The sequence below is a fragment of the Panthera pardus genome, unplaced genomic scaffold, assembly GCF_024362965.1.
Source record: "Panthera pardus isolate Hobbes unplaced genomic scaffold, ASM2436296v1 HiC_scaffold_24, whole genome shotgun sequence".
Classification (NCBI taxonomy): domain Eukaryota; kingdom Metazoa; phylum Chordata; class Mammalia; order Carnivora; family Felidae; genus Panthera; species Panthera pardus.
Window position 1 is genome coordinate 30,799,143 of NW_026526810.1, and position 25,482 is coordinate 30,824,624.

Below are 25,482 nucleotides of genomic sequence, written 5' to 3' on the forward strand. Positions count from 1 at the left end.
AGAGTGTGGCCTTTAGAGTTGGAAACACCGGAGTCAGAATCCGAGCTCACACTAGCTGTGACCTGTGACCTGTGACCTGGAGCCAGCCGGTCACTTCCACCCAGAGCTCTAGTTTTCTCATCTCTAAAACGCAGCCATATTCTTTGCCTCAGCGTAATGCTGTAAGGCTAGAATATGCTACTTTTCATTCACGAAGGCCCGCCAGCAGCCAGGCAGGCAGAAGCACTGTGAGCAGTGAAGACGGTGCACATGGAGTTCTCGTCCAGTGATGACCCCGTCAGAGCTGGCACTGATTGCCTTGTATGCGTATTTAGCGCATAGGTAAGTGATGTGTGGCAACTAATGTGACAAATCCTTTTTTCAGATCCCATGTTAGATCTGGATATTCAAGAATTGGCCAGTCTTACTACCGGCGGAGGAGATTTGGAGAATTTTGAAAGACTGTTTTCCAAGTTAAAGGAAATGAAAGGTAATTGGATCCATTGCGTCTGACACATTCCCATCCTGGTGCTCCTCTGTTCTACGTGGTAGGATTTGGTTTGGTCACCGCTGATTGGATTCCATGCTCTGGTGTCCGCTGTCTGGAGAACCTTGGCTCCGGGGGGACCGTGCCATCTTCTGTTGGTAGAAATTCCCCGGGGAAAATTTTCCTCTTTCTCCACTCTCTTCCCTCTTACTTGCCCTTCTTCTCTTGCCTCTCTCAGTTTCTTTCAGTGTGTCTCATTAACCTGGAATCAGTAAGACCCCTGCCAGTTGACTCACATCATCCCCATCTGGAAAATCGGGAAGACTTAAACTCCCTAACACCTCTAATGACTACACCATAAGCATTTGTCTTTGAAACCCATCTCCCATCTTCTAGCATTACAACATCCACACACTCCAGACTCTCCTGTGCTATTAGATGAATCTCTTAAGATATATTTTCCCCCTAGACAAGGCCGCGACGCTTCCTCACGAGCAAAGAAAGTTGCATGCGGAAAAGGTGAGACGATCAGTCAGGTATTTATTGAGTGTCTACAAAAGGTCTGTTACTGTTATTATATGTCACACTTGTTGATTTCTGTAAGTGTCTTAGTGTGAACTTTTCTTTGGATATTAACTTGGAACGAATTGAATGTTTACACTGTAGTAATATAATTGCTGTAGTCAAACCAAGATTTTTCAAATGTATGTTGACTGACATGGAACTTTCATTGAGACTCAGGATGGAAAACTCCCAGTTGTTTTGTTTTGTTTTATTACCAATGCAACACATGCTCTTGGCAGGAAATGTATGTGGTTTATGGTATTTCATTGTATGAATGTGTCCTAATTTATCCATTTCCCTTTTGGACGCGTAGGCCATGTGCATTTCTTGCTTCTAGAAATAGTGAAGCTGTGCATAACCTTACACATCCATCACCTTTGTACGTAACTCTGATTTTAGACTCAGTATGCATTTCTAGAAGTCGAAGTCCTGGGTCAGGGTATTCAAGGGTTTTGATATATGTTGCTGGAAGGCTGGAGGGCAAGGATAGCATTTTAGGTCTTGATCAGTTCAGCATATTGACTGACACATGAAACAAGCTGAAATGCAGCTGTTGCCTAAAATGTGTTGCACGCTTCTCTCCACAGGTGGCCAAGGCCTTCTGGATGGCAATTGGGGGAGACAGAGATGAAATTGAAGGCCTTTCATCGGATGAAGAACACTAAATTATTTGTGCTAGGGTTTGACTGCCTGAGATCCTTCCCTGCTCCACCCAGTTCTCTTCTGCCGAACTTCCCATCATCGTGATGGCCACCTGATTTAGTTCTAGGGTCCCCTTAATTTTAGTTCTTACTAGGGGATAGTAGGGGTTTCCTCTCTCAGTATATCTTAAGGGAGTGAGGAGTATCATGACAGCAAGGAGGGAGTTTTTTTCAAATACACTTTTTCTAGGAACGGGAGCGAAACGAGGCTCAGGGGCCTGTGTGATTTGCCCCGGTTGAAGAAGGAGGCCACCACGCCATTCCCAGTCCACCTTTTATGTGGTGTCCTCTGTGGCCACACTCGATTACTACAGGTCAGGAGCTGGTGCCACTTTTCCTCAAGCTTCTGGATTTTCTGCTTTCGGGGAGCTTCCTGCTCCAAGCTTTGTTGCTTTTGATGGGAGGCGAGGAAGCTGCCACAGACTTGATTTGTGCCATAGTGTAGGTGGAGCCAGAGTCCGCGGCCCTCAGGTTAGTCTCTAGCTGAAAACTGCTTCTGGGCACTTCATTGGAAATACAGTGTCTCAGCTCGTGCTAGAAACAATGGAAAAAACCAGGGTGAATTCTTAGATTATACTAGATGAGGCAAAACAATCTCATCTACCAAGTTGGGGGGGGGAGGCGGGCGGGGTGGGGGGTGGTGAGACTGAGAAAGAAAGTTAAGGAATTCCCTATCTGGGCCATCGAAACAGCATGTGAATGCATATGGAGGCCTTCACATTAGTATAACCATGAAGAAACTCTTCTTCCTTAGAGCGCTTGAGATGTCAGAGCTGTGTCGTCACACTTTATACCCTCAAAACGAGGTGGCTCCCCCTCTTCTTCTCTGCGAGCCAAACAGGTCGCTGCCCAAAGAGTAACAGTGAGGATGGGCAAGACGGGAAGGGATGTGAAAGGTCAGGCAACGAATACCCGAGTACCTTGTGTTACTTCCTGGGCTGAGGGGGTCAACCCTAGGGGAGTTGCTCACCAAAGGGAACCAACCTCTCCAAGGAAGAGCGGGAAGTACAGCAAATATTCCCATTTCTGTTTTTGTAGACACTTTGTAAATGCATGCCACTAACCTTCACCGCGGCGGTGACCGCCACGGTTCTAGACTGGCGCGTGGCTGGCCGCTGCCGACACAGAGGCCGAGAACTGCTTCTGGCCTAGTGTGGACTGTGAACTCCTTAGGTCACCAGCAGAAACAAGTTTCAGACCCCTCTGTGCACCGCCTTGTAAGCGCTGCAGGAGGAGTGGCGGAAGGAGTGAAATGCTCCAGGTTCTGGGCCAGGGCAGCCACAGAGGGGAAGGTTTCAGTGACAGGAGCGGTCAAGGAAGAGCCATCACGGGCAACACTGGCAGTTTTCTTGCTTGGTGACTTTTTTTTTTTTTTTTTTTTTAACTATTCTGAAGGTCTCTGAGACTCTAATTGATCACCATTCCATCAATGTTTCTTTGATGTGACTGCATTAGCTACTAAGAATGTAAGGGAAGTTGGCTCTGGGGTTGCAAAATGAAAGGCAGAATGGTTTTCTTAAAACGTGAAGGGTTCCAGAAAATACATCAGGTCACGTGGTTAGGGAAGACAGACTAGAAAAAGCCGCGAATGTGATTTTGTGGATTAAACAAAGCCAGGTGATTAAAATATCATTTATTTATAAAGTCTGCCAATGTGTATTATGATTTTGTTGTTTTTTAGTAGGCCATATGTTGGGGGAAGCCTTACTTCAGATTGGGCATAAATAGTGAATAAGTGGAGAGTCTGCCAAACTCATAATACGTGGAATCTACCTCGTGTATGTATAATATCAACTCACCTTTTCAAGACCTCAGCTTTCTGGGGCTGTTGGCCCCTTCCAGGGCACACGGGGATAAAAGTATCCAGTGGTTTCTAAAGGCTCACGTTAAGAGTGATCACGAACTGGGGCACCTGGGTGGCTTAGTTGGTTAAACGTCCGACTTTGGCTCAGGTCATGATCTTGCAGTTTGTGGATTCGAGCCCCGCGTCGGGCTCTGTGCTGACAGTTCAGAGCCTGGAGCCTGCTTTGGATTCTGTGTCTCCCTCTCTCTGCCCCTCCCCTGCTCACATTCTCTCTCCCTCAAAAGTAAGCATTTAAAAAAAAAAAAAAAAAGTGATCATAAGCTAATAGTGCAGTGAAAGTTGCAGTCAACCTGACATGAGCTGTGAATGTGCCAACACCAGTTACAATGGACTGTCTGTCCGGGAATTAAAGTGAGAGACTCGGCTTTTTTTTTTACCTCCAACATTTCTCTATTTGTGTAACACAGAGTTGGGCCCATAGTAGGCCTTTAATTTTGGTTTGGATTCGCGTTTGCTAGTTTGCTGAATATGATCACACCATTTGAAGGTCCATGAGGGTTGGAAGGTAGGGAGAGACAGAAGTAAACTTTTTTTTTCCCCCCTGCAAAAATCATGTGTTATGTAATAATTTTAGAGCGATGAAGACATAGATATTTTTATAATTTTAAAATATGTTATCCTGCCAGAGTATGAGAAGATTGACAGAACCAGTTTGCTTTCTCTCTATTTATAGAACTTGGCCACATCTAATTCAGAGAAGCTAGAGATTCAGGGACGCTAGACTTGGACGGCTGAGTAATATGGGATGTGGTTCAAGGACCATCGAGCGTGTCAGGCCGTTAACTGCAAACTCCTCGTAACGCGTGAAAGGTGATCTATGGCTAACTTCCTGCTCCCGCGGCGGCGAGGTGGGAGTGAACATCTTCGCTGTGGCTGACCGGATTCCCTTACCTTAGGCCAGTTTCTTAACAATGGCCATCGAGAGAGCACGTGGAGTGCCCCTTGCTCTGCGCCGGCCTGCCGTGGAGGAGCAGCCTTAAAAGAATCACTGTCTAAGGGTAACATGAGAGCTCCAAGAGCTATTCTGAGCGCCTGCTGATGCAAAGCTAAATTTAGCAAACATGTGTCTAGCGTGGTCAGAGGTTCTGATTCATTGAACGTCCTGATTGACGGAGACAGAGTTGCAGAGAATTCTGTAACGAGTGCAAGTCGTCCTTCACCCCCACCCCAGATTTTAAAGCAGTCAGGCAATTTAGGTATGGCATTCTGTCATTAAAGACCACATCTTACCGGAGGACTCTAGGCAGAGAAAGTGAAAAGTCTGGTCAAGCGTACCACCTTCCTGCAGGACCGGTTAGAAAACACCCAGACGGTCAGCTCTCCCAGAATCGGTAGGCCCTGTAAAAGCAGCAGGCTGAGTGTGCAAAGTTCACGTTTCGATTTAGATTCCACTCAGGGTTTAGGGTAGCGATCCATCTTTGCGCCTCTGGCATTGAAGCTGTTGCAGAGAAGGTCGTAGAAATGCTCAGTTTCTTACCTTTGGCACCACCTATGTCATAAACATCACGAGTCTTGCTCTTAGTGTAGATGTCTTTATTCTGAGTTTGTGTGTTTGTAGCACTAAAGCCAAGTGCTTCTAGAATAGGAAGAGTCTTGCTCTGTTCTGAGGTGTTTCTCTGACGTGCATGCAGAGCGAGGAATTAACAAGAGGGAACGGCAACAAACGTGGGCCTTTTGTTGGAACACTCCTGAGCCCCGTTCCAGCTTTTAATGATTTCTGGTTCTACCGTGTTTCCTGTTGGAAAAGTATGGATTCAGAACCTGGAGCCAGTGACCATTACTGCATCTTTGGAACACAGGTCTGGGAGGAAAAAGATATTTTCCTCCAAAACCCTTTTATATCTGTGTCTATCTGTTGATGGGTTCAAACCTTCTCTCCCCACAAGCACAAATCTGGGAGGCAGTGACAGGTCACATAAAGCTTTTCGTCTTTGCCTCTCCCTTTTCTCTGATCAACCAGGTGGCTTTAGTGCTACAAAAATGTGGACTAAGTGAGGCCCGGGGTAGGAACTTTGTAGAAACAGTTCAGTTTGGGAGAGAGAACCTTCTCTTCATCTGAAGCCCAAGGACACGGTCTGTGCCAATCCAGCCGCTCTGGGGAACTCTCAGGATGTCGCCAGTGGTGAAGTTAGAAGGCTTCAGAGTCAGAGTTGAGGAAGAGCAGCCGTCACCTGTTCCTTTACCCAGGTAAGCGCTGAAACAGGATTCAGGGTCCGGCCCTGATGGCGCACCTTCTCGGTACCAGGCTCTGCAGGCGTGGCAGAGGCCGCAGACTTGGGTAAGGGTGTGGGTTCTCTCTGGGAGCTCATCATCCAGCCCAGGTGATGGGGGCGGGGTGGGGGCCGGGGGGCAAGCGCATCGAGGCCAGGAAAGCTAGCTAGAGTGCCGGGCAGCATGTGAAGCGTCGGGACCAGCCTCCACTGCTGTGGGAAGGCGAGCGCAGCGTGAGCTGGGGAGAGCCTATGGTACGTCTCAGAGCAGTCTTTCTCGGACGTGAGCCCACAGCGAGTTCCCCGCAGGGCGCCGGCCCAGAGTTTCGGTTCAGCAGGTCCCCAGCGGGGTCTGGGGGAAGGCGTTTCGACTGTCCCGTGCAGTACTGATGCTGCCGGCCAGGCCCACACTTGGGAGACCCACGGACTGGAGGAAGTGGTGCTCAGACGGAGCGAGGGGCTAGGGTGGAACTGGAGCCAAAGCGTGAGGGGAGGCGGCAGATTCTTAGGGGGAGCTGCAGCACGAACCAGAGGTACGGGGAGAGAAAGCAAGGGGTTACGTCGGGAAAACCCACACGGTCCAGTGAGAGGAACGGGGCGCACAAGGATGGAGTGAATTTGGAGAAGACCTTGAACTACTACTTGGTGGGACCAGTGCCTACTTGGGAGGTAATCAAGGAGCCCAAGGGGTTTAGCACGGAAAAGACAGGTAACCACAACTGCATTCCTGGGAAATGGCAGCAGTCTTGGCCAAAACGAATCGAGTCGCGCTACCTGCCTGGAGGGCTGTGTTGCGAAGGATTCCGAGGCCGAGAGTGGACCCAGCATGGTGTTTAGTGGTTTTTGCTGTGGATGGAGAAATAGAAGGGTGGTAATTCTGCCGTCTACCCTCCATCTCCGGACGAGGGGGGCACAGGTCAGGAGGATGTTAGAAGAGCTATGAGAAAAGGCAATTACGAACTGCATTTTGGTGGCATTCCTTCAACCATATGTAAGGACTTAGGGCACGGTGGAAGTAGATGGAAAGGATTGCCGAGGTAGAATCTGCTAGCTGTGGGCACTAATTGATTTATTCAGCAAAAATCGGTGGCCCAACGAAGCCAGGGATACAAGAATAAGATGTAAATGCTGCCCTCAAGGAACTCAGAGCCTCGAGGGGAGGACAAACACAATTACCACTCAGTTGGGAAGTCTGGTGATAGATTTGCGAATGGCTTCCCGGAGGAGGTGTCTGACCTGAGTCTCAGCATTCGTGAAAGTTCTCGAGGAGACCTGCAGGTGTGTTAGGCACAGGGGCAGGGAGCGCAGACTTGGGAAGAGGGCTTGTCATCATGGAGAGGAGTGTGCTGTGTAAGGAACACCACCTGTTTGTCCCTGGGCTGCCGGCTGTACCAGTGAGCCGTGACAGCTAGGTAGGGGTCGAGTGACAAGAGTCCGGTGGCCCGTGATAAAGGCTTTGGAGTTTACGCGGTGGACTGGAGGGCTCAAGTCACGTGGGTCACAGGACCGCGCGTGGAAGATGCGTTTCCGGGAAAGCAGGCAAGAGGCCAGGAGCCGTTGGGAAGCTAGTGCTGCTCTCCGGGTGCTAAGGACCTCACCTACTGGGCACGGCCAAACAGGGCTGCTAGGGCGTGCGGGGTGTTGGTGACTTCTGGGGCTGGAGGCCAGAGGGGAGGGAGGCCGTGTAATGAGGGCGGTGAGAATTCCATGTTTCCAGTTGCGAGGGTGAGGTACTTGCGGCACCCCCGAGCACCGGTAGCCAGCAGGCCGTTGGACGCAAGTCCGAAGCCTGGGATTGACGTCTGGGCTAGAAATACTGATTTGGGAGTCATTAGCGTTAATGTGGCTTGCAATCATGTGGGGAGATGAGGTCACTCAGGAAGGAATGTCGAGAGTGCATCCAGTGGTCTGGGAACACCAACCCGGAAGAAGTAGGCGCAGGCCCAAGAAAAAGAGGACACGGTGTGAGGGCCGAGGAGAGCCAGGACGTCCGGGCAGTAGGGCCTTTACAAAAGGGAGGCTTGGTCAGCAGGGGGTGGAGAGCACAGGGGAGAGCTGCATCAAGCCGTTCAGGACTCAGGAGGATGGGGGAGAGGGACCCGGGAGAGGCTGCTGCTAAAAACTGGGGGTGTGCGGAGGGCGCCGGAAGAGGATTTGGGTTGGGGCCGTTCGGAGCCTACTTGCGAGGCAGCTGGAATTTAAAGTTGTGGGTCTGAAGGAACAGTTTGGGTTAGAGGTGGGATTGGAGTCATCTGCCGAGAAAGAGAGGCTAAAACCACGGGGAAGACAGGGGCAGGAGGGCAGAACTAGTAATTTTGAAGGTAGGAGTTGATGTGGTTCGTGGAGGGGCCGCACCTGTGAAACTGGCCTGTCTCCTGGTAGGGGAGGTGTTTGGGGAGTTCCTTAGAAGATGCTGTAGAAGCGGCCGGCTAAAGGATTACTCGAGCCCCATGCCATCGCCTCCCCGCCCAAACTGTTCATTTTAATCCTATTTCTTAATCCACGTCATTCGGGGCCCGTGTTAAGAGTCAACCGAGTCTTTCCGTCCGTCCTTGGGAGTTTCGAATTTAAAATGCATTTGCGCAGGCGCTGACTGAGTCCTCAGAGCTGGAAGGGGTGAAAACCTTTATGAACCTAAAACTACCTCCATGCCTGGGGGAGGATTCATCTGGTGGCATCTAGGCCTTCCGAGTACAGAGGAAATGAGGGCCAGGTACCAACGCAGCGATCAGACCGTATGTTCCTTAGGTGTGGGAAGCGAGGGAGAGGCCCCGGCTGGGCCAACCCCGGGGCTCCTGCTGGCCCTGCACGTACGTCACCCTCGGTGAGTGGAGGAGGGCCACCAGGGAGCACGAGAGGCTTTGGCAGAAAGAAGGGGGGCTGGAGCCATTGTTGACGTTGGAGGGCTCGCTTTCAAATCTTTTCCCCACCCTGCAAGAATGAGACAGAGCTCCTGGCATGGGAGCTTTTCGATGAAAAGTTTATTAGAAGGGTACTTACAGGGGAAAGAGAGGACACAGATCTTTAACAAGAGGGGTACAATGCTTAAACAGGTGCTCTGCTCTTAAGATACAAAAGTTAGAAAAATCTAAAACACTATAAATACATACATGCTTTTTACAAAGGTATTAAAAGGTCAGGCTGGCTGAGAAGTGAAGGTAATCACAGCCTCCCCGCTCTGTGCCCCCACCCTGATACACCCCACCAGAGTCCAGGACCGCCTCGACACAGCAGCAGGGAGGGGGCTCTGGCTCTAACCCTCTGCGTCAAGTTCTCACCACCCCAAAGGGCCTGGAGGGGACCCAGGGATCAGGATCGCTGCCTTGCCTGTGGCCTGCCCGGGGGTGGGGGGAGACGGTCGGTTCGGGAGGCTGAGCCGCTGGGCCCCCGACTCTTCCCAGCCACAGTCAGTCCTTGGGAGGAGAGACCTTTCCAACTTATTTCAAAAAATTAAATAGTTCTCGGTCTTGAATGGTTTTAAGAAATTATCACATAAATATAAAAACACCAGAATGCTAGAGTGTACATTATACTTCAGCATAACAAAAAGTTACAGAATCACTGAGAGCATTGCTCAATCCAGTTTACACAATAGGCGAGTTTACGTGATAGCTGTGTTTCTGAAAAGTCCTTTCCCCACTGACTGCCACCCCTCCACCAGAGATGCCTCCTTGTCATGTGGGAACCATATCCTCTTGTGTCTTTTTTGCTTTTGCTTTCCCACCCTCTTGAGAAGTAGCTGATATTCCTCAAAAGGATGATCTAGAAGGGAACATTCATGACACAAAAAGAAAAATGGTACGCCGCAGCTGTGTTGAGGTTTTCTTCTAGTAAAGCGAGGACAGACACAGATTTGGGGGAAAACTCCCCACTCTGCCACTTAAAGTCCCAGAGAGTCCAGAACTCAACTCATGCCCGCTCTTGGTACCAGTAACCCCCTTGGAAACAGTCCCCTGATTCCTTTTCCTCCCTCTCCTTTTAAGGACTTCAGAGAGTGGCCTGAGGCGAGACCTGGCCCGACGGAGACCTTCCCGGAGCGTCAGAAAGGGCAGCTTGGGGCTAAGGATGAAACCCTATCTGCCTTCTGCCCAGACTACGTACATGCATGCACATACTACCTAAAGAAACCCTTTTCCTGCGCTCTGAGTAAAAGCACTTAGCCCTGGAATATGTCCAAGCACTAGGAAGCCAAAGGAAGATGGAGAAAAAAAACTAAGCACAAGGTAACGTGCTACAGCTCATTCCAATACGTTAATGATTTAAAAAAAATTATCACCACGGTCAAAAAAAAAAAAAAAAAAGACAACATCAGGATGACGGGAAAGTCTGCCAGCAGCCTTGCCCTCGTGTGTGCTTCCTAAGAGTCAAAGTCCCCGCTCCTGACTCTAGGCTCGTCTCAAAATGTCAGATCGTCTACAGCCTGCCAGGAAAGTGGCCAACTGAGATGATGTTCCAGCACAGGCCTGTAACCCGAACCTGCTGGGGCAGCTACCTACTGTTTGCTTGTGCTGGAAGGACCAAAGTTACTAAATAAAGTTAGGAACGGGGGTGGGGGAGGAAAGGGAAGAGAACAGACGTTGGCTCGGGGGGTCTGGGGTGCAGCCGAGGATCTCCACCCCGGTGCTGGTGGCTTGGGTTAGCGGCAGCACGAGCCACAAGGTGAAGACAACTTGGAGGGGAGCCCAGACACCTACGCTTAAACCTGCCCTCCACCCCCACTAGACTGCTCTGTTTTCTCTTGCCCCCCTTCAACTGTCCTTTAAAAAGATTTTAACATGTAAATGCCATTCAGACAACGGGTTTTTCAAATTCAGAAAACAAGCTTTGTGACTTAAAGGAAGGACGCTAATATTACACAAGCCCAAAGCACCTAGGCAGCCTCTGTGACGGGAAGGGTCTTCACCTCTGGGTAGGACTGAATTTCGTCCAGAGGGGGACTTACCTACATTTTCCTCTCACATCCTCCTCCAAGGAGCAGTCTATAAAGAAGAGGGGCCGAGTGAGCTTTTGGAGAAACACAAAACTAAAACTTCATGCCTCCTAAAAGTAGCCTTCAGCTCTGAACATCATGGGTTGTAAGACCCATCCATGCATAGCCACTGGGTCGCCGAGGTTGTGCTGTACCTGAAGCTAGTTCCCGAGTAACTGGAGGACAGCTGTGTGCCATAGGAAGTCCTCAGAGGGTCATGGAGCAGGTGGAGAACTCAGGCCCTCGGGAACCGCCGCCCTGGCTCTTAGGAAGGCCACGATTGCACCAGCAGAGGCCAAAATGGGATATTCCACACCACGAGTCTCAGACCTGACCCGGAGCGTGAATGCACATCCAGGAGGTTCAGAGCTTCCTGGAAGAAGCAGTCCACAGATCATTGCACAGCAGGCAAACTTCCGACCTGCAGTATTTGACCCTCTCAGGTCGACAGGGGTTTTGTGTGGTCTCTGGGTTCTGTGTCAACAAGCCCCGGGAAAAGCCAAGCGTAGGTCTGGCAAGGTGCTCCTCCCATCTCTTCCTGTGTCCTCAGGGAGCTTGGACAGCAGCTCTCCTACCTGGAAACCATAAGGCTAGAGCTGCAGAGGCATTAGGATCCTGCCGGGGAGGCACCAGGAAGCCCCCAACATCTCCGTAAGGCATCAGAAATGTCATCACATTTGAGGTTTTTACCTGCCAGAAGTATACACTTTCTCCCCTTCACCTGGAAGAAGACAGGACTTCCATAGGAAATCCCTTCACTTTTCCTGGTAGAAATCCATGCAAAAATACGGGATAAGTCATTTCATACAAAAACAGCAACAAGGAATAAAGTACCAATTGCACGTGGCAATTCTGTCTGCTGGATTTTGCAAAAGGCCAGTAAAAAAGGAGAGTTGTTTTTTTTTTTCCAGTTGCAATAATTTATAACCATTTTCTCACTAATTGCCACTGGGAACAGTACTTATTATACAATATAGCTGCTATAGTCGTCACTGATGATCCTCTACTGTGAGCTAGATAATCTTACATCCCAGGGGGAGGATGGCAGGCCTCGGTGCACCAAGCCTGCAGTTTTCAAAGGTGTAAAACAAAAAGAAGAAAAAAGAAAAAACAATTTTAATAGCCCTTTTCATTTGCCTGTGTTGGCCTGAGATTTTTCCCTTCTGGTGAATTTGCTTCTGTTAATTTCAGTTTCCAAAAGTGCTGCTGGCAGGTGTCTTCTCAACAAAACCTGGAACAGCTTCACCTTGAGAGAGAGGTTGCTGGGCCCCACGCTGGTTTCCCAGTCAGTGTGCCAACCAGGATTTTTTCTTTTTTAATATAAAATAAACATTTAAACGAGCATACGATAAAGCTCATTTAATTAGCGCAACTGACTACGTAAACCGAGATAGCCTGATGCATAAGGATAGCAAGCGAGCTCTTACAGATGACTGGAGACCCACGCTCAAACACTGCGATGCGACCGCTGCCTCCTGCTTTGTGTGAGCACTTTGTGTAATTCACATCTCTGAGATCAACGCGAGAAGATGTTCTATACATTGCAGAAGCCCCGGCAGATCTCCCACCCGTTCAAAGTGAGAAAGGGCAAATTTGAGAGAGGAGGTGTCTCACCAGCTTTCCCCACTTTGCCTGTGTGCATGCTCTGAACACACCGGCTCACACGTATCCGTTCGCTCGGAGAGGAGAGGAGACAGACAAGCCCCCTCCCCGCCACAAGTCAGTCCAGCTCCCGTGGTGCGGGGTCTGCCAGAGTGCTGGAGCTCAGGAAGGCTCAGTTGAAGCCTTTGTTAAAAGTGCCAGAGGGCCAGGCATGAGGTTTGCTCGTGGCCCTGCAGGCTCTACTCTACCTAGAACACCCAAGGTGAGTTTCCCACTCCAGTCCGGAAACGAGGGCCATTTCCCGTTGGACAGTGACATCCTAGATTGCGGTCATTGAAACAGAAGGAGGCTGGGAGGAGGGGGCAGGTGGTGAAATACTACCTGTTTGCTCAAGCCACCAGAGCAGAAGCCATTTCTTGCCCTCCAAACTGGGGCCAAAGGGCAAATGTGTTCAGCAGACACAGCTGTTCCTAAGATCCATCTCTGGGTTTGCTTTTGTGTTTTGGAAAACAGGCTGGTGCCGCCTTGATTGAGGGAGAAAAACTTCTTCATTGACAATAGTGAGTTGAGTTCCAATTTTCTCCACGTCCTACACGGCCTTCTTCCCCCAAGCCCGTCCCTTCCCACCCTCCCCCTTCACACCCAATGTCTCTAAGACACACTGGAACAGCGGATGCTTGGGGAGCCCATCTGGGTGAGGACCTTGTCAAGCCACTGCAACGGCCCATTCAGGTGCAGCTCAATCCAGCAGGGGGTGCTGGTCACTGTCTGTCTCCTGCAAGACACAGAGAAAGGGGTGGGGTGGGAGATGTCAAAATTGTCCGGAAAGACACACATACAAGTCAAAACACCTCTGCCTGCTTTCATGAGAGTCTTCCTCCCAAAGCCAGAGACCTATCCAAGGCACCTTGCTAGCCCCTGCCCTAGAGGAGATCCCACTAACTGTTATTGGAGACGGCCAAGCCATACTCCTCCAGCCAGGAAGAGCCTTGAGTAAATCAGGTTCTCTTGCTGGGAAAGGAGGTAGCCCTTCAAGGGTTAAACGTGTAAGGCAAATTTTAGGGTATCGCACTTGCCCACCTCTGCCTGTGTCAGCCCCCCGGCCGCCCGGTGAAGAACTTCCAGCCTGAGCAAAGGTCTCCCTCGGTCCCATCTGTCCCGAACGGGCACCCCTGGGCCCCAGCAGGCCACGATGACGCGTGTCTGTCTGATCGAGGGGTGTTTTTCGCAAGGCGCCGACAGAGTCCACAGGCCATCAGTTCCCAATGTGCTGATATAATTCCCATCTATGGACTTATTTTGGAAAATCTTACGAGCAGAGCAAGCCATGGAACAATTACTGGAAAAAACCAAGGCACACCACACGTTTCGTTTCCCCAAAGCACTTTGTCTAAATTCAGGCTGGTTGATGACGCAGCCCGCAGGCGAGCTCCCAACAGCCTCCAGTGAGCAAAGGCTATCTTGCTGAGGCCAGAGGTGCGGGTGCCAGCTGGAGGTGAGAGGCCTGGGCCCTGGGCCCTCCCTGCTTTTGGTCATCTTACAGGATGGATGAAATCTTACTCTTTGGCCCGAGAGGCAGGAGGAGGGCAAGACCGTTCTGGGAAGGGGCCGCACCCGCCTGTTAGGCTGCTCCTCAAGGCTGCCAGGTGGCAGTGACGCGGAGGGCCGTACAGGACCGGGTGTGCTGGCAGTACGTCTCGCCTGGTGACACAGTGTCCCCCGGGAATGGCTTCCTCCGCCACCAAGGGGCCTCTTCCCCGCACTCGGGGTGGGGGAGCCATAGTGCCGTGCTAGGCAGACAGCTGCTAGCCTAAGGCCACCACCCTCCTTGCCTGGCCGACGCTTCACCTGAGTAGAGGTGGAGAGATGGGCCTGTGGATGCTGAGGTGCCTGTCTGACCTACGGTGCCTGAGCGTGGTCCTTTGGACGCACGTGTGCGTGTAGGAGGGAGTGAAAGCACCTCCTGTGGGCTCTCTCCCACTGGCAGCCATCTAAGTATCTCCCTCCCCCACTAAAAAAATATTCCTTTTATAACCCTTCATCCTTGTTCCGTAAATGGTTTCAGCCAGGGCTAAAAGGTGGGCTAAAATCTCTCTTCGGGCTGGGTCTTTGGGCCTTGGCTAGTCTCCTTAGGCTGTCATAACTGGGCCGTAAGTTCTGCTGAGAGGCCTGACCACTTGGGTTGCTCAATTGGTCACTCATCCTGGGTTTCACAGAGACCCCACGGACCAAGGTGCTGTGCTCCCTGGCACTATGGGGCAGACACAGGCAACAGCAGCTAAAATACGGTAAATGGAAGAAGATTTTACGGACCGCCATCCTCTAACGAGGATCTGACTTTCCATAAGTCATGCTCATCTGGATTTCATTATAAACGGTGGCACAGAGCCAATATTGAAATGGGTTTGGCCGGGGTGCACAATGACTACAAAACAAAATGGATTCCAAACATCTGGAAAAATGAAGAGAAGGGGGGAGTCACTTGCAAGGCACTGGCCCCAGCTGACGTGTGGGCACCTCTGCGTCTGCCGGGGAAGCCGGGGGCTGGGCAGGGGCAGCGCAGGGCAGGAGGGGCACACAGCCCCGGCGCACACCTCCCGTCTAGGCGGAGCAAGAAAAGGGATAGGATTCTCTAAACCCAAGCCAGGATGGTGTGACAGATTCAATAGAGCAGATCAGGTAGAACCGACCAGTGCCATGTTTAAAGCAATATCTGAAATTCTGAAAGAAAAAAAAAATCATTTCTTTTCTGAACAAGTAAACTATGTTCCTTTCTGACTTCCCACATCTCTTCTCCTATCTGCTTCTCAAATTTTAATACCCTAGATCCTCAGGGTCCCTCGAGTCAAAGACGGAGCCCCAGAGGAGGGAAGGAGGGGAGGACGACTTAACTCCCTGGAAAGGGTGGTCCTAAAACCGTCTGCCCCAAACGCACGAGGAAGAAGCCACGAGGCCCGGCTCTGGGCTCCACCTTTCCACTAACAATGTGACCTCAGGCAAGTCACTTTCCCTGCCTAGGCCTTCGTCCCCTCATCCGTGCGCCGGGGGTGATGCCAGCATCCCCACCCAGGGTCGTGGCGAGGAGGAAACGGAACGTGTAGTCGCAGCACCGGGCGAACAGTGCCCAGCTCCTCCTCATCCTTGGTCTCTGGTCTCTGGGGCGAGGGCTGGCCTAGCTCTGCCGTCTGAGTCTCCCGCAGCCGGGTCCCCGTGACGCGTGCCCCTGACCTGACCTGTACTCTGCTCCCCAGCCTTTGACGAAGCTCATGCGGATGGTGCACATCCGGGTCAGCTGGTAGACCGCCTCGAAGCCCTGGTTGACAGACTGAGCCAGGAGGGCGGCAAACTCCTGGTTGTTGAAGATCTTCAGGTTGCATCCTGCCGAGAGAGGGAAAACAGTGCTCGTGGGGACGGAGCACATCCATGTCCCGTGCCCCCCACACCTGGCTAAAGCCACCCCCCGGGTCATCCAGACGGAGGAACTCACACGGCCGAAGTGTGACAGGGCGGCCATTCCATGCGCCAGCCGCACACTCCACACCGTGCTAGGGATAGGCCGACTTGGTCCTTGGCCTTGAAGCCATCCCCACCTCAGTGGGGAGGTGCAGCTGACCCATGGGGGTGGGTGAAACCCTGGCCTGTAGGCTCCAGCTCCGAGAGCCACGGAACACTGAGGAAGACCGTAAAGCGGGCCACCAAGAACAAGAGAGATGGCCTAGTAGAGGTGGGCCTCGCCCTGGGCAAAAGGGCCAAGCCAGGGACCAGAGACACAAGGGACCCAAGCCAGAATATCCATGGCTGCGTGGGGCACGGCTGAGCACCCGGGGAAGGGGAGGCCGTGACAGGAGTGTGGGCCAGATGAAAGGCCGCCAACAGAGGGGCCCAGGTTCCACGCAGGCTTCCCTAGTGGAAGGAACAAGAGATCCGGGCCGCATTTTGGCCTTGGGGCACATGGCTGGGTCAGAGTGACATCTGCAGCGAAGCGAGGATGTGTGTCTAACCCTCCAGGCAGTAAAACCAGAGACAGGCACAAATGAAGTTTATAATAAATCTCCGGAGGTCCTGCCACCTGAGTGCCTGGAACGTGTCAGAAAAATAAAGACAACAGCAACATGCTAGAAAAGCCCAAAAGGTGAGCTAAGGTGACATTTATTAGCAGGGCAACACTGGGCACCTAATTTTGCTGTATGACTCTGGGCTGGTCACTTTCTTGTCATAAGCCCGTGTCTCTGAGATGCTGGCCACGGAGGTCCTCCATGAGCCAGCAAACCCCACCACAGCCAACTCAGCCCTCACCAAAAAGATGGGAGGAGGGTTGGGGAAAGGAATGACCACAATGCCAAGAACATGACGGACCTTTCTGTTCTCGTTTTTTCTCCAAGGAGATGTGTGGGGACACAGGGCAGAAAGTGGGTTTTGGCTCCCAGCTGAGCCAAGAAGCAGAGGAGCACCAGGCTCGGGAGTCACACAGTTCTAGCCTCATCCTGGCTCAGCCACTTACGAGCTGTGCCTTTGGTCAGGTGGCTTGACCTCTCTGAACTTGTCTCCTAAGGAGCCAGAATGATTAGAAAGGACTAAGAGCAAAGATATAAATGTATTCTGGGAACACAACCACACAATGCCCTGGAAATGTAGAGTACTGTTATTTCAGACCTGCATTCTTTTTTTTCTTTTTTTTTAGGTTTGTTTTGAGCAAAGTGGGGGAGGGGCAAAGAAAGAGGGAGACAGAGGATCTGAAGCAGGCTCTGCCCTGTCAGCACAGAGCCTGGCATGGGGCTCAAAGCCATGAAACTGTGAGATCGCGGCCTGAGCCGAAATCAAGAGTCAGACACTTAACCGACTGAGCCACCCAGTCCTCTGGTGCCCCAGACCTCCTGGCATTCTTAAGCGGACATTGCCCAAAACCCATCGCTCCGCTATCATCTGCTGCCTTGCAGACAGGAAGACATATGCCACATATGTGCCATACACGGGACTAGCCAGTCACAGTCTGCCTTCTGCCAGCAGCAAGCCCAGGGACTGCGTGCCTGTGAGCAGGGCCCTCTGGCCGGGACGCTCAGCCTCGGTTTCCTAACTCAAGAAGCCCTGATGGGTCGATCTTCCTCGGGTGTTGCTGCACAGCCACGGCCCCTCGCAAGCCATCCCCTGGGGTGCCGCCTTTCTTGGAGCATAGGTGGGAGTCGTCAACACCCCCCCCCCCGCCCTGTCAGCGGGGTTTTCAGCCCCACTCAGAAAACCCTCAAGCGTTCCAGAGAATAAAAGTAAAACTTTGTCATGACCGCCTTCTGTGGTCTGGTCCCATCATACTTTCTAAACATTTCCTGTCTCTTATGTGGCTTCTCCTCCAGCCAGGGTACCATCCATATGTGCCTTACTCTCCGTTGCCTCTGGGCTTTTGTTCCCTCTGCCTGGAATGCCCTCACGGTCCCCACCACCCCTTTGTCTACTCAGCCTTCAACGCCTGAATGCCTTCTCCATGAAGCTCTCCCCAGTCCATCTCAGCAGTTAAATGAGTTTCTGCCGTGGGGCGCCTGGGTGGGTCAGTCGGTTCAGTGTCTGACATAGGCTCAGGTCATGATCTCACAGTCCGTGGGTCCGTGCCTGGCACTGTGCTGACAGAGCCTGGAGCCTGCTTCAGATTCTGTGTCTCCCTCTCTCTCTGTCCCTCCCCTGCTCCCATTCTGTCTCTCTCTCTCTCTCTCAAAAATAAACATTAAAAAAAAAAATTTAAATGAGTCCCCCCCCCCACCGACCCCCCGGATCCAGGAGCACCTTATCTGAGCTGCTGCTTTGGTGCTTAGCACCCTTCCTTGTATTAAACTCATTTGTGTCTTTGTCTTACATACTCAGCTGGTCTTTTAAGGTCTGTGGGGACAGCAGCAGGGCCTCCTGCACCCCTCCGTCTCCCCCAAGCACCTGGCACCGTGCCCACATGCTGTGTGAGTTTGTGCAATGAAAGAAGAAAGCATAATGCCCGAGCATCTGTGCGCACGAGGCAACAAGCAGGTACCCACAGATCAGAGGCAGATCCGTCAGATGCTGCGTCTGCTCCTTGGAGGGTCAAGGAGAGCACAGCAAGATCGGAAGCCACAGAGAACACCCCAGCGAGGCACCTCCGGGCTGGCAACGCAAAAAGCGAGGAGGAGACAAGGTAAGAAAGCAGAAACCTCTCCCAGGCACGCACCGGGGCTAGAGAGATGCATCGGGGCGGGGCAGGGGTGAGAGCTCTTACCTGGCGGGATCTTGCAGACAGTGGCTGGGTGCCAGCCGTAGCGCTGGTTACAGTTGGGAGACTGGACAAAAATGGCGCTGTCACTGAGGCACTCGGCGAAGACCTCCCCTCCGATGTAGTACAGCCGCACGCCTCGCCCTACAGAGATGTGGGTCAGGCCGGCCCAGCGTCTGGCCCCAGGGCCAGCTGAGGCCAGCCGAGGAGGCAGAGCTGAGCCGATGCTCGGAGGGGCTGCCTCTCCGCCAGCCTCACCAGACAAACAGGACCCAGAGCCCAAGCCTAAACCCACACACGGGAAAACAAGGGTTCCTCAAGCTAGAGGACAGAGATGACCAGGGGCGAGGGCAGGGGTAAGTCTCAACGACGGCCTCTGCCACGGACTAGCCATGGGCCTCCATCCAGTTACTCACGCTCTGAGCCTCAGTTTCTTCATCTGAAAGATGGGGTAACAGTAATACCTACCTCCCAGGGCTGTTGTGCCACCCACACCAAGCGCCCGCTAAGTACGAGCTGTTACTACGGCTACTGCTACACAAATTCACTGAGCAGACCTGCAGAGCTCCTCCTGAGGCAGCAGACCTCGCAGGCGCCCTGCTTTACAGGGATGGCTTCGTGCCCCCTCCTGTACCTTTCCCTCCCCAGTGCATTTTTCTGAAACATACCATAGGTTTATATCATTCACTTTTCCTTCATCTCTTAAATCCATTCCAGATGGACAGGAATTATTTTTAAATTGCCTCTGCAATTCGAGCAAGCAGTTACATAAATGCTCTGACAATGAGCTCTCCTCTCAGCCAGGGATGTTCTCCTCTGCTGCATGGGAAGGCCTCTGTTGCTGCTTCTGGGGAAGAGGCCCAGAGGGCTGGAAAACGGAGCCAGGGTTTACGGGCACGACGTCAAGTGGGATAGAAACCAGGGGGCCACTGGGTGTTCTCCCCACCTCCTCCTCCCACTACTGCCGCACCCCCATTTCTTCTTGGTTTGGTGCTGCGAGACTTGGTGTCGCAAATATGCGGGGTGCTGGCCGAGTCAGAGTCCATAAGGAGGGGCCACGGTGTTAGGTCAGTCAAGGTCACGGGCAGAGATGGAGAGACCCCGACCAAAACAACGGAAATGTGTTTTGTTTTGGCAAATTTTTGAAATATTAGTTTTAAAAATACAGAAAAGTAGGGGCGCCTGGGTGGCTCAGTCAGTTAAGCATCCGACTTTGGCTCAGGTCACCATCTCACGGTTTGTGGGTTCAAGCCCCGCATCGGGCTCTGGGCAGACAGCTTAGAGCCTGGAACCTGCTTCAGATTGTGTGTCTCCCTCTCTCTCTGCCTCTTCCCCACTCACACACATTCTCTCTCTCAAAAATAAGATGTTATTTTTTTTTTAAATAGAGAAAAGTATAAAGAGAATAAGTAAACAATGATGTATGCCTCCCAGGATGAGTATCTTTTTCAAAGTAAAACACATGGGGAGGCTGTCTGGGAAGGATGTGGGCTCAGTGGCAGGGGACTGTTTGTCACTGGCTGTGTCACACTCACTGTGTAGCCTCTGCAAGGCTCTGCTCTTCCTTGGGCATCAGGTTATTGCCTGGAAAATGAGCACATGGGCCCACACCTATGGCTTCCCATCTTTTCTTAACCATAAAATCCTCTCTTCAAATGAAATCTTCTGTGAAAGCCCAAGATATAATACAGACAAGATCAAGGGTGCTCTGGTTCACTTAGGACCAGACCCCCTGCCACTCTACCCTAGCCCTGGAGCCTGTCTGCCAACCCCGGGGGCTCTGGACTGAGAATACCCTACTATACCATCTCCATGGACTTGTGAGTGACTCGGGGTCACAGAATTACAAATATCCTTAGCATGATAATTTTATGAGCAAACCAAGGGGCATACACACGCCTTCTTCCTCTAGAAACCATCTTTTATTATGTTCTGGGTGTTCGAAGGCAGAATATCGGCACCAGTGTTGTTCTGGTAGCCCAGAATAATCATATGGGAAATGAACAAAGAAAAGCTCACTCCCATCAAGACTGACCCCATCTACCTATCCAACGATCACGAGGTACGTTTATGAAGAGGGTTGCAGATGCGCCCTTCTCATAGATTCCCCATTCTTGCCCCCTCCCTTAAGTGAATGCTTTCCTCTGTGGCTTTCACATTTTCAGACATAATCTGTGTGTTTGAATGGGAATGACCAAACACCAGGAACTCTTCCCGTCTGGCCCCTAAACAAAGCCATAGAGAGTTTGGGGGCGGGCTGGGGGATAGCATCCTCTCCAGGCTCCCCGGAGGTGCGGCACAGTGCCGGTTGGTGGCTTCTGCACTGTGGCTACTGGGGCCATGGCGGGGGTCGGCGGGGAAACGTGGCATCCTTACCGATATGCCTCCGTGTGAGCTCCACAGCCGCGTTCCTGTTGACATTGGAGAGCAGCCCCAGGCAGAAGCGCTCCGAGTTGGAGGGGTCGGTGAAGCCGTCCACGGTCATGGAGGGCTGGGAGGCATGGAAGGTCTCCCCGACGCGCTGGTTCAGCTCGTAGTAGGAAATGGAGCACCAGAAGGCTGGCTCGCAGTAGGTGACAGGCTGCAGGTCTGGGAAGACACATCAGGCGACTGGGTCAGGGGCCCCCGGGTCGCATACTCCTCAACGAGGTCCCCTGGGTGCTCCGTAAGACTGTTTCTCTGCCTCTCAGAGCGTGTTACAATCCTCTGCCCTTGTGCCTTGTAGGATATTAAACTTGCAGAATCCAGTGGGATAAAAAAAAATCCTCCAGTGTTTGGAAAAACATGCCACTTTCATTTAGTTTTGAGCTCATAAAGGTCCTGTCCTGCCTGGCTGGCCTTGGGTGGAACAGTCTCCAAGGAGGCGCTGGACAAACCCCAAAAGGGCCAGGCATCAACCCACACCTGGGAAAGCCCACCGGGCAGGCCCGGCGTGCCACATCACCTACCCGGCCACCTCCCAGCCTTTCTTCTGAAGCAACCCACAGTGATCTCTGCCCCCAGAAGGGCTCTCGGCTCTGCCCAGTCTTGGACACTCCTAGCCTGTGGGGCAGCAAGTCAGGATCCAAGCCCATGAAAGGAAAAGGCTGGGGCAGCCAAGGGGGTTCCACGGGTGCCAGGTGTGACCACACAGACACCAGGTGCTGTCTGCACGGCGAACCGGGTCTGCGTCTCTTATTACAGAAACGATCTTCCGCACGTACCCAGATGCTGTCTGGAGGGGTGGCTAAGACCCAGGCTCGCCTAAGAGAAATTCTCAATTTGTCCTAGCTGTCAGTCTGTGGTCGCAACCAAGGGCTCCTCAGAGCAAAACTGCCATCTTGAGAGGAGTTGGTTCTCTTTAGAGGTTCCCCCTCACATGATCCCGCATCACCTTTCCTGTGACTCCCTAGCCCTCCTGTCACCTGTGGCCACTCTGGTCGACACCTGCCCAGGCACCCTGTCCTCCCCCTGCATCCCTCAGCAAGTCCGTGCTTAGCCCTGGGCCAGGCCCCCGTCCTTCCTCCCTGGCGTCAGTGCCACGGCATCCTAACAGGACTCCCCAGCACTCCTGTCCAGCCTCTTCCGGCCACCCCCCTGCACCGCGCTTCACCACGTGGGCTGGAGCATCGTACCATAGCTCTCTCGCTGCCTACTTGAATCCACCCCCTTGTCGGAGAACTGGTGAGTCTCCTGTCCCTTCTCACTCCTCCCCCTTGGACCTCTAGCCACATCACTCGCTCTGGCTCTCATATTTGGGGGCACGTGGTTACTCAGGGTGCGTCTGTGGGAGCTGGTGTGAGGGACAGACAGGAAGGGCTCACTGTGCCAGGTCTCAGCACTGGCCAGGGACCCCAGCTCACTGCCTGCCGAGCCGCTTCCTGGAGTGAGAACCCACTGGGATCTCTGCTCACCAGACCTTTAGAAGCGTGGGAAGGACAAGAGACAAAACTCAGAAGCTGTTCTGGGAGGGGCCTGGGAGCCCCCTGCAGGGCAAAGGGCCCAGATCTACTTGTGGGGTCAATGCCTGTGACCCCTTTTCTAAGGTAAAGAGAACGCCTACCACACGTGGGAGGAGGTGCAGACCCGTACCATCCCTGCATTCAACACACATCCAGAAAGTGTGGGCCAAATAATTCTTCGACTGGGATGAGGGAGGGGAGCGTTGTAGGTCACAAGATGTTCGGTAGCCTCCCAGGTCGGTAGCACACACACATCTCCCCCTCCCAAGCTGTGACAGTAACAAATGGCCCCAGGCATTGCCAGCTGTCTTTGAAGGGGCAAAGGAGCCCCTGGTTGAAAACCACCGCCTTAGATGTTTAACCAGGTCATGGAGCTCCAGCTTTGATGCCAGGCAGACCAGAACTCACTCTCTGCTCTGGTGTGGACCAGCCGTGTGACTATCAGCGAACCAGTCCAGCTCTAAGTTTCAGCCTCCACATCTCCCCCTGCAGCCACCAGGTGGAGAAACCTCTTTACCACTGGGTGCTGTCTGCAAACAGATTGGGAGAAGTCACATGAGGTGCTGGGCCCACGTCAAGCACTCGATAAATGGTGCTGCCAATATCGAACTGATTGTGTACATGAACCTGAGAACATCCTGCTCCTGTCCCGACCTCCACTGCAGGGAAGGCAAAGTGTCCTCGCCCCTTTCCTCTCTTCCCAGGATAGAGGGAAGGAAGCAAGGAAGGCAGGGGATCTAAGCTACTTTTAACGGGGGACGGAGGAGTGACCGGAGCAAGAGCGACCATGGCTTGTGGCCTGTGCCCCCGAGGATGGGTTGAGCCACAGCGGTCACATCCGGCTCTGGCTGCGCTCGATGCTTCGACATTCCAGCGAGATAAGCTATATTCTAAACAATGTGGTCACTAAAATGTGAGCTATGTTGCTTTGGAAACCTAAAAAAAAAAAAAAGAAAAAAAATGCCTAGGAAATCCAAGTGCAATCCAAGCACTCCAAGGGGTTGGGTCCTGTGACAAGGCCAAGAGGTACTGAGGAAGGGCTGCTGACCACCACTGCCCGGGGGCAGGTTCGGCTGACCTCGCTGTGCCAACCTCCCCGGTCTGGACAGTGCCTTCAGCTTTACTGGGAGACGTCTGGTGCAGACACTCTAGGTCACTGTGCGTCTGGCATGGGTCAGCCTAAAGAGGCAGCTGTGGCTGGTCTGGGCTGGCCCTGGCTTCCCCAGCGAAGTACAGAAGAGACCTCACCCCAAATTATAAAGCCTTGTCCAGCACCCTCTGGCTTAGTCCAGACGGAAGAGAGCGAGCTTGGCTCCCAGGAACACTGGCACAGCCTACCCATCAAAAGAAGAAAAGCCACAGGCCACCCACTGGGTAACATGGTGCCAGGACCACTGTGGAGAAATGTGGGCTTTGAGGCATCTCGGAATCAGAGAGGGGGTTGGGGGTCCTCACCCAAGAGGGCCCCCCAAGCAGATCTGAGCCCTTATCCAAACATCCCTGTAGCTTGCAGAAACACACTGGACAGTGTGGTGGAAAACACTGGACTCAGAAGCCTGACACATAATTAAGAAGATGCTAGTTTAGTGGGGGAGCAGTGCAGTCAGGCCAAGGCAAAGTCTGAAGGGTGCCATTTTACAGAGTGCTGTTCGGCCGAGCTGGCCTATGTTCAGGAGCAGGACTGACCTGGAGCAGCACCCCGGCTAGGCATTTACTCTTCTCTGCAGACAACAAAAATCTAGCTCTGCCTTTCACCTCTGTCCCTCCTGTCACCTCTCAGCTGCTTCCTCAAGGCACTTCTGCAAGAAGAGCTACAGACCAAAATGTATGGTCACCACTTCTGGGTTCTGCCTTGAGTGGCAAACTCTTTTTAAACGTATGCCCTCTTTTTTCCCCCCACCAAATGACTTAGCCACACCATGATTAAGTACAAGAGAAATAAAAAGGAGCCTGGAAAAGATAACATTATATACAGGACCCAGAGAGCACTCAACTTGGCTCTGAGCTTCCTAGCAGACAAGGCAAAAAGGGAGAATATGCTGTATGGCTCTGGTTATGCACAGACAATGCTTACCAGTTCTGCAAGGGAATCAAAGCTTCTCCTGGCACTAAATCTTGAACAAAAATCTGCCAGGTGGCAACCTCTCCTCCCACATCCATCAAGCCAGCCAGCCTTAATTTGAAGAGTTTTCCAACAGATGCAGAAGCAATTTTGCATAAGGCTGCTTCTTGAAAAGGACCCGAAGATATTGCCACTCAAAGACTCCTCTGGGAGGATGACTCCAAGGGATAAAGGGATTTGCCTCCACGACAGTGGTTTCGTTTCTCCAGGCCCAAGACTCAGCACACCCGGAGTGGCAGACAACAATGTCCAAGGCCTTCCCTTCAAATAGCCCTGCTCCCAGCCAGACTGAGTCTATGCTGATCACTCTTCCCGCAGCAGAGGTGTTGGAAACCTCCTGCTCCTGGCATTCTCGGCCCCCTGCCCCCACCAGTGTGGGATCGGCCAGACTTCTCGAGTGGCATGGGGTACTTAATTCACGACTGGCCCCCTGCCAGACTAACGGCACTGACTGGCTTCGGTTTTAAGCCCTATTCCAAGCTGGCATGGACTTTCTGTTTTGTTTAAGGAAAAGAAAACAGAATAAAACCCAGAAGGCAACACTTGGATTAAAGGATGCCTATTAAAAACATGTGCGAGAGATCCAAATCCGGTAAAGGAAAAGGAGGGGGGGCGGGGGACAGATGAAGGGGGCAGGAATTAGCTTTCTACTATGAAAAGCAGGGAGCAGGCAAAGGCTGGGGCGCCAAAGCCACAAGGCTAAAGGTCAAAACGTGAATGCACTGCCTTCTTCTGGGCCCTCACCTGTGGAAGGAGCCTGAGCTCCTGTCCCAGAGGTGCCACACTCCCATCCCCAGTCCTCACTGTTCCCTCTGCC

At 52.4% G+C, this 25,482-nt stretch overlaps 2 protein-coding genes across 8 annotated transcripts in view; one reads left to right on the forward strand and one right to left on the reverse strand.

Annotated features, from left to right (window-relative positions):
* AAGAB (alpha and gamma adaptin binding protein) overlaps window positions 1-3,378 on the forward strand; it is a 64,302-nt gene extending 60,924 nt beyond the window's left edge. For 3 of the 4 annotated variants that reach the window (XM_019441697.2, XM_019441694.2, XM_019441695.2), the window contains exons 8-10: window positions 365-469; window positions 936-985; window positions 1,618-3,378. In XM_019441697.2, coding sequence (XP_019297242.2) covers window positions 365-469; window positions 936-985; window positions 1,618-1,695 — 233 coding nt within the window. In that variant the 3' untranslated portion in view covers window positions 1,696-3,378. The other variant, XM_019441696.2, reaches the window with a different exon arrangement.
* A 5,390-nt stretch (window positions 3,379-8,768) lies between these two features.
* Window positions 8,769-25,482, reverse strand: part of SMAD3 (SMAD family member 3) — a 119,728-nt gene continuing 103,014 nt past the window's right edge. For 3 of the 4 annotated variants that reach the window (XM_019441698.2, XM_053888929.1, XM_053888928.1), the window contains exons 6-9: window positions 20,979-21,191; window positions 18,609-18,746; window positions 15,610-15,754; window positions 8,769-13,151 (exon numbers count right to left, since the gene is read on the reverse strand). In XM_019441698.2, the coding sequence (XP_019297243.1) occupies window positions 13,028-13,151; window positions 15,610-15,754; window positions 18,609-18,746; window positions 20,979-21,191 (620 nt within the window). In that variant the 3' untranslated portion in view covers window positions 8,769-13,027. The remainder of the gene's footprint in view (window positions 13,152-15,609; window positions 15,755-18,608; window positions 18,747-20,978; window positions 21,192-25,482) is intronic. The other variant, XR_008417052.1, reaches the window with a different exon arrangement.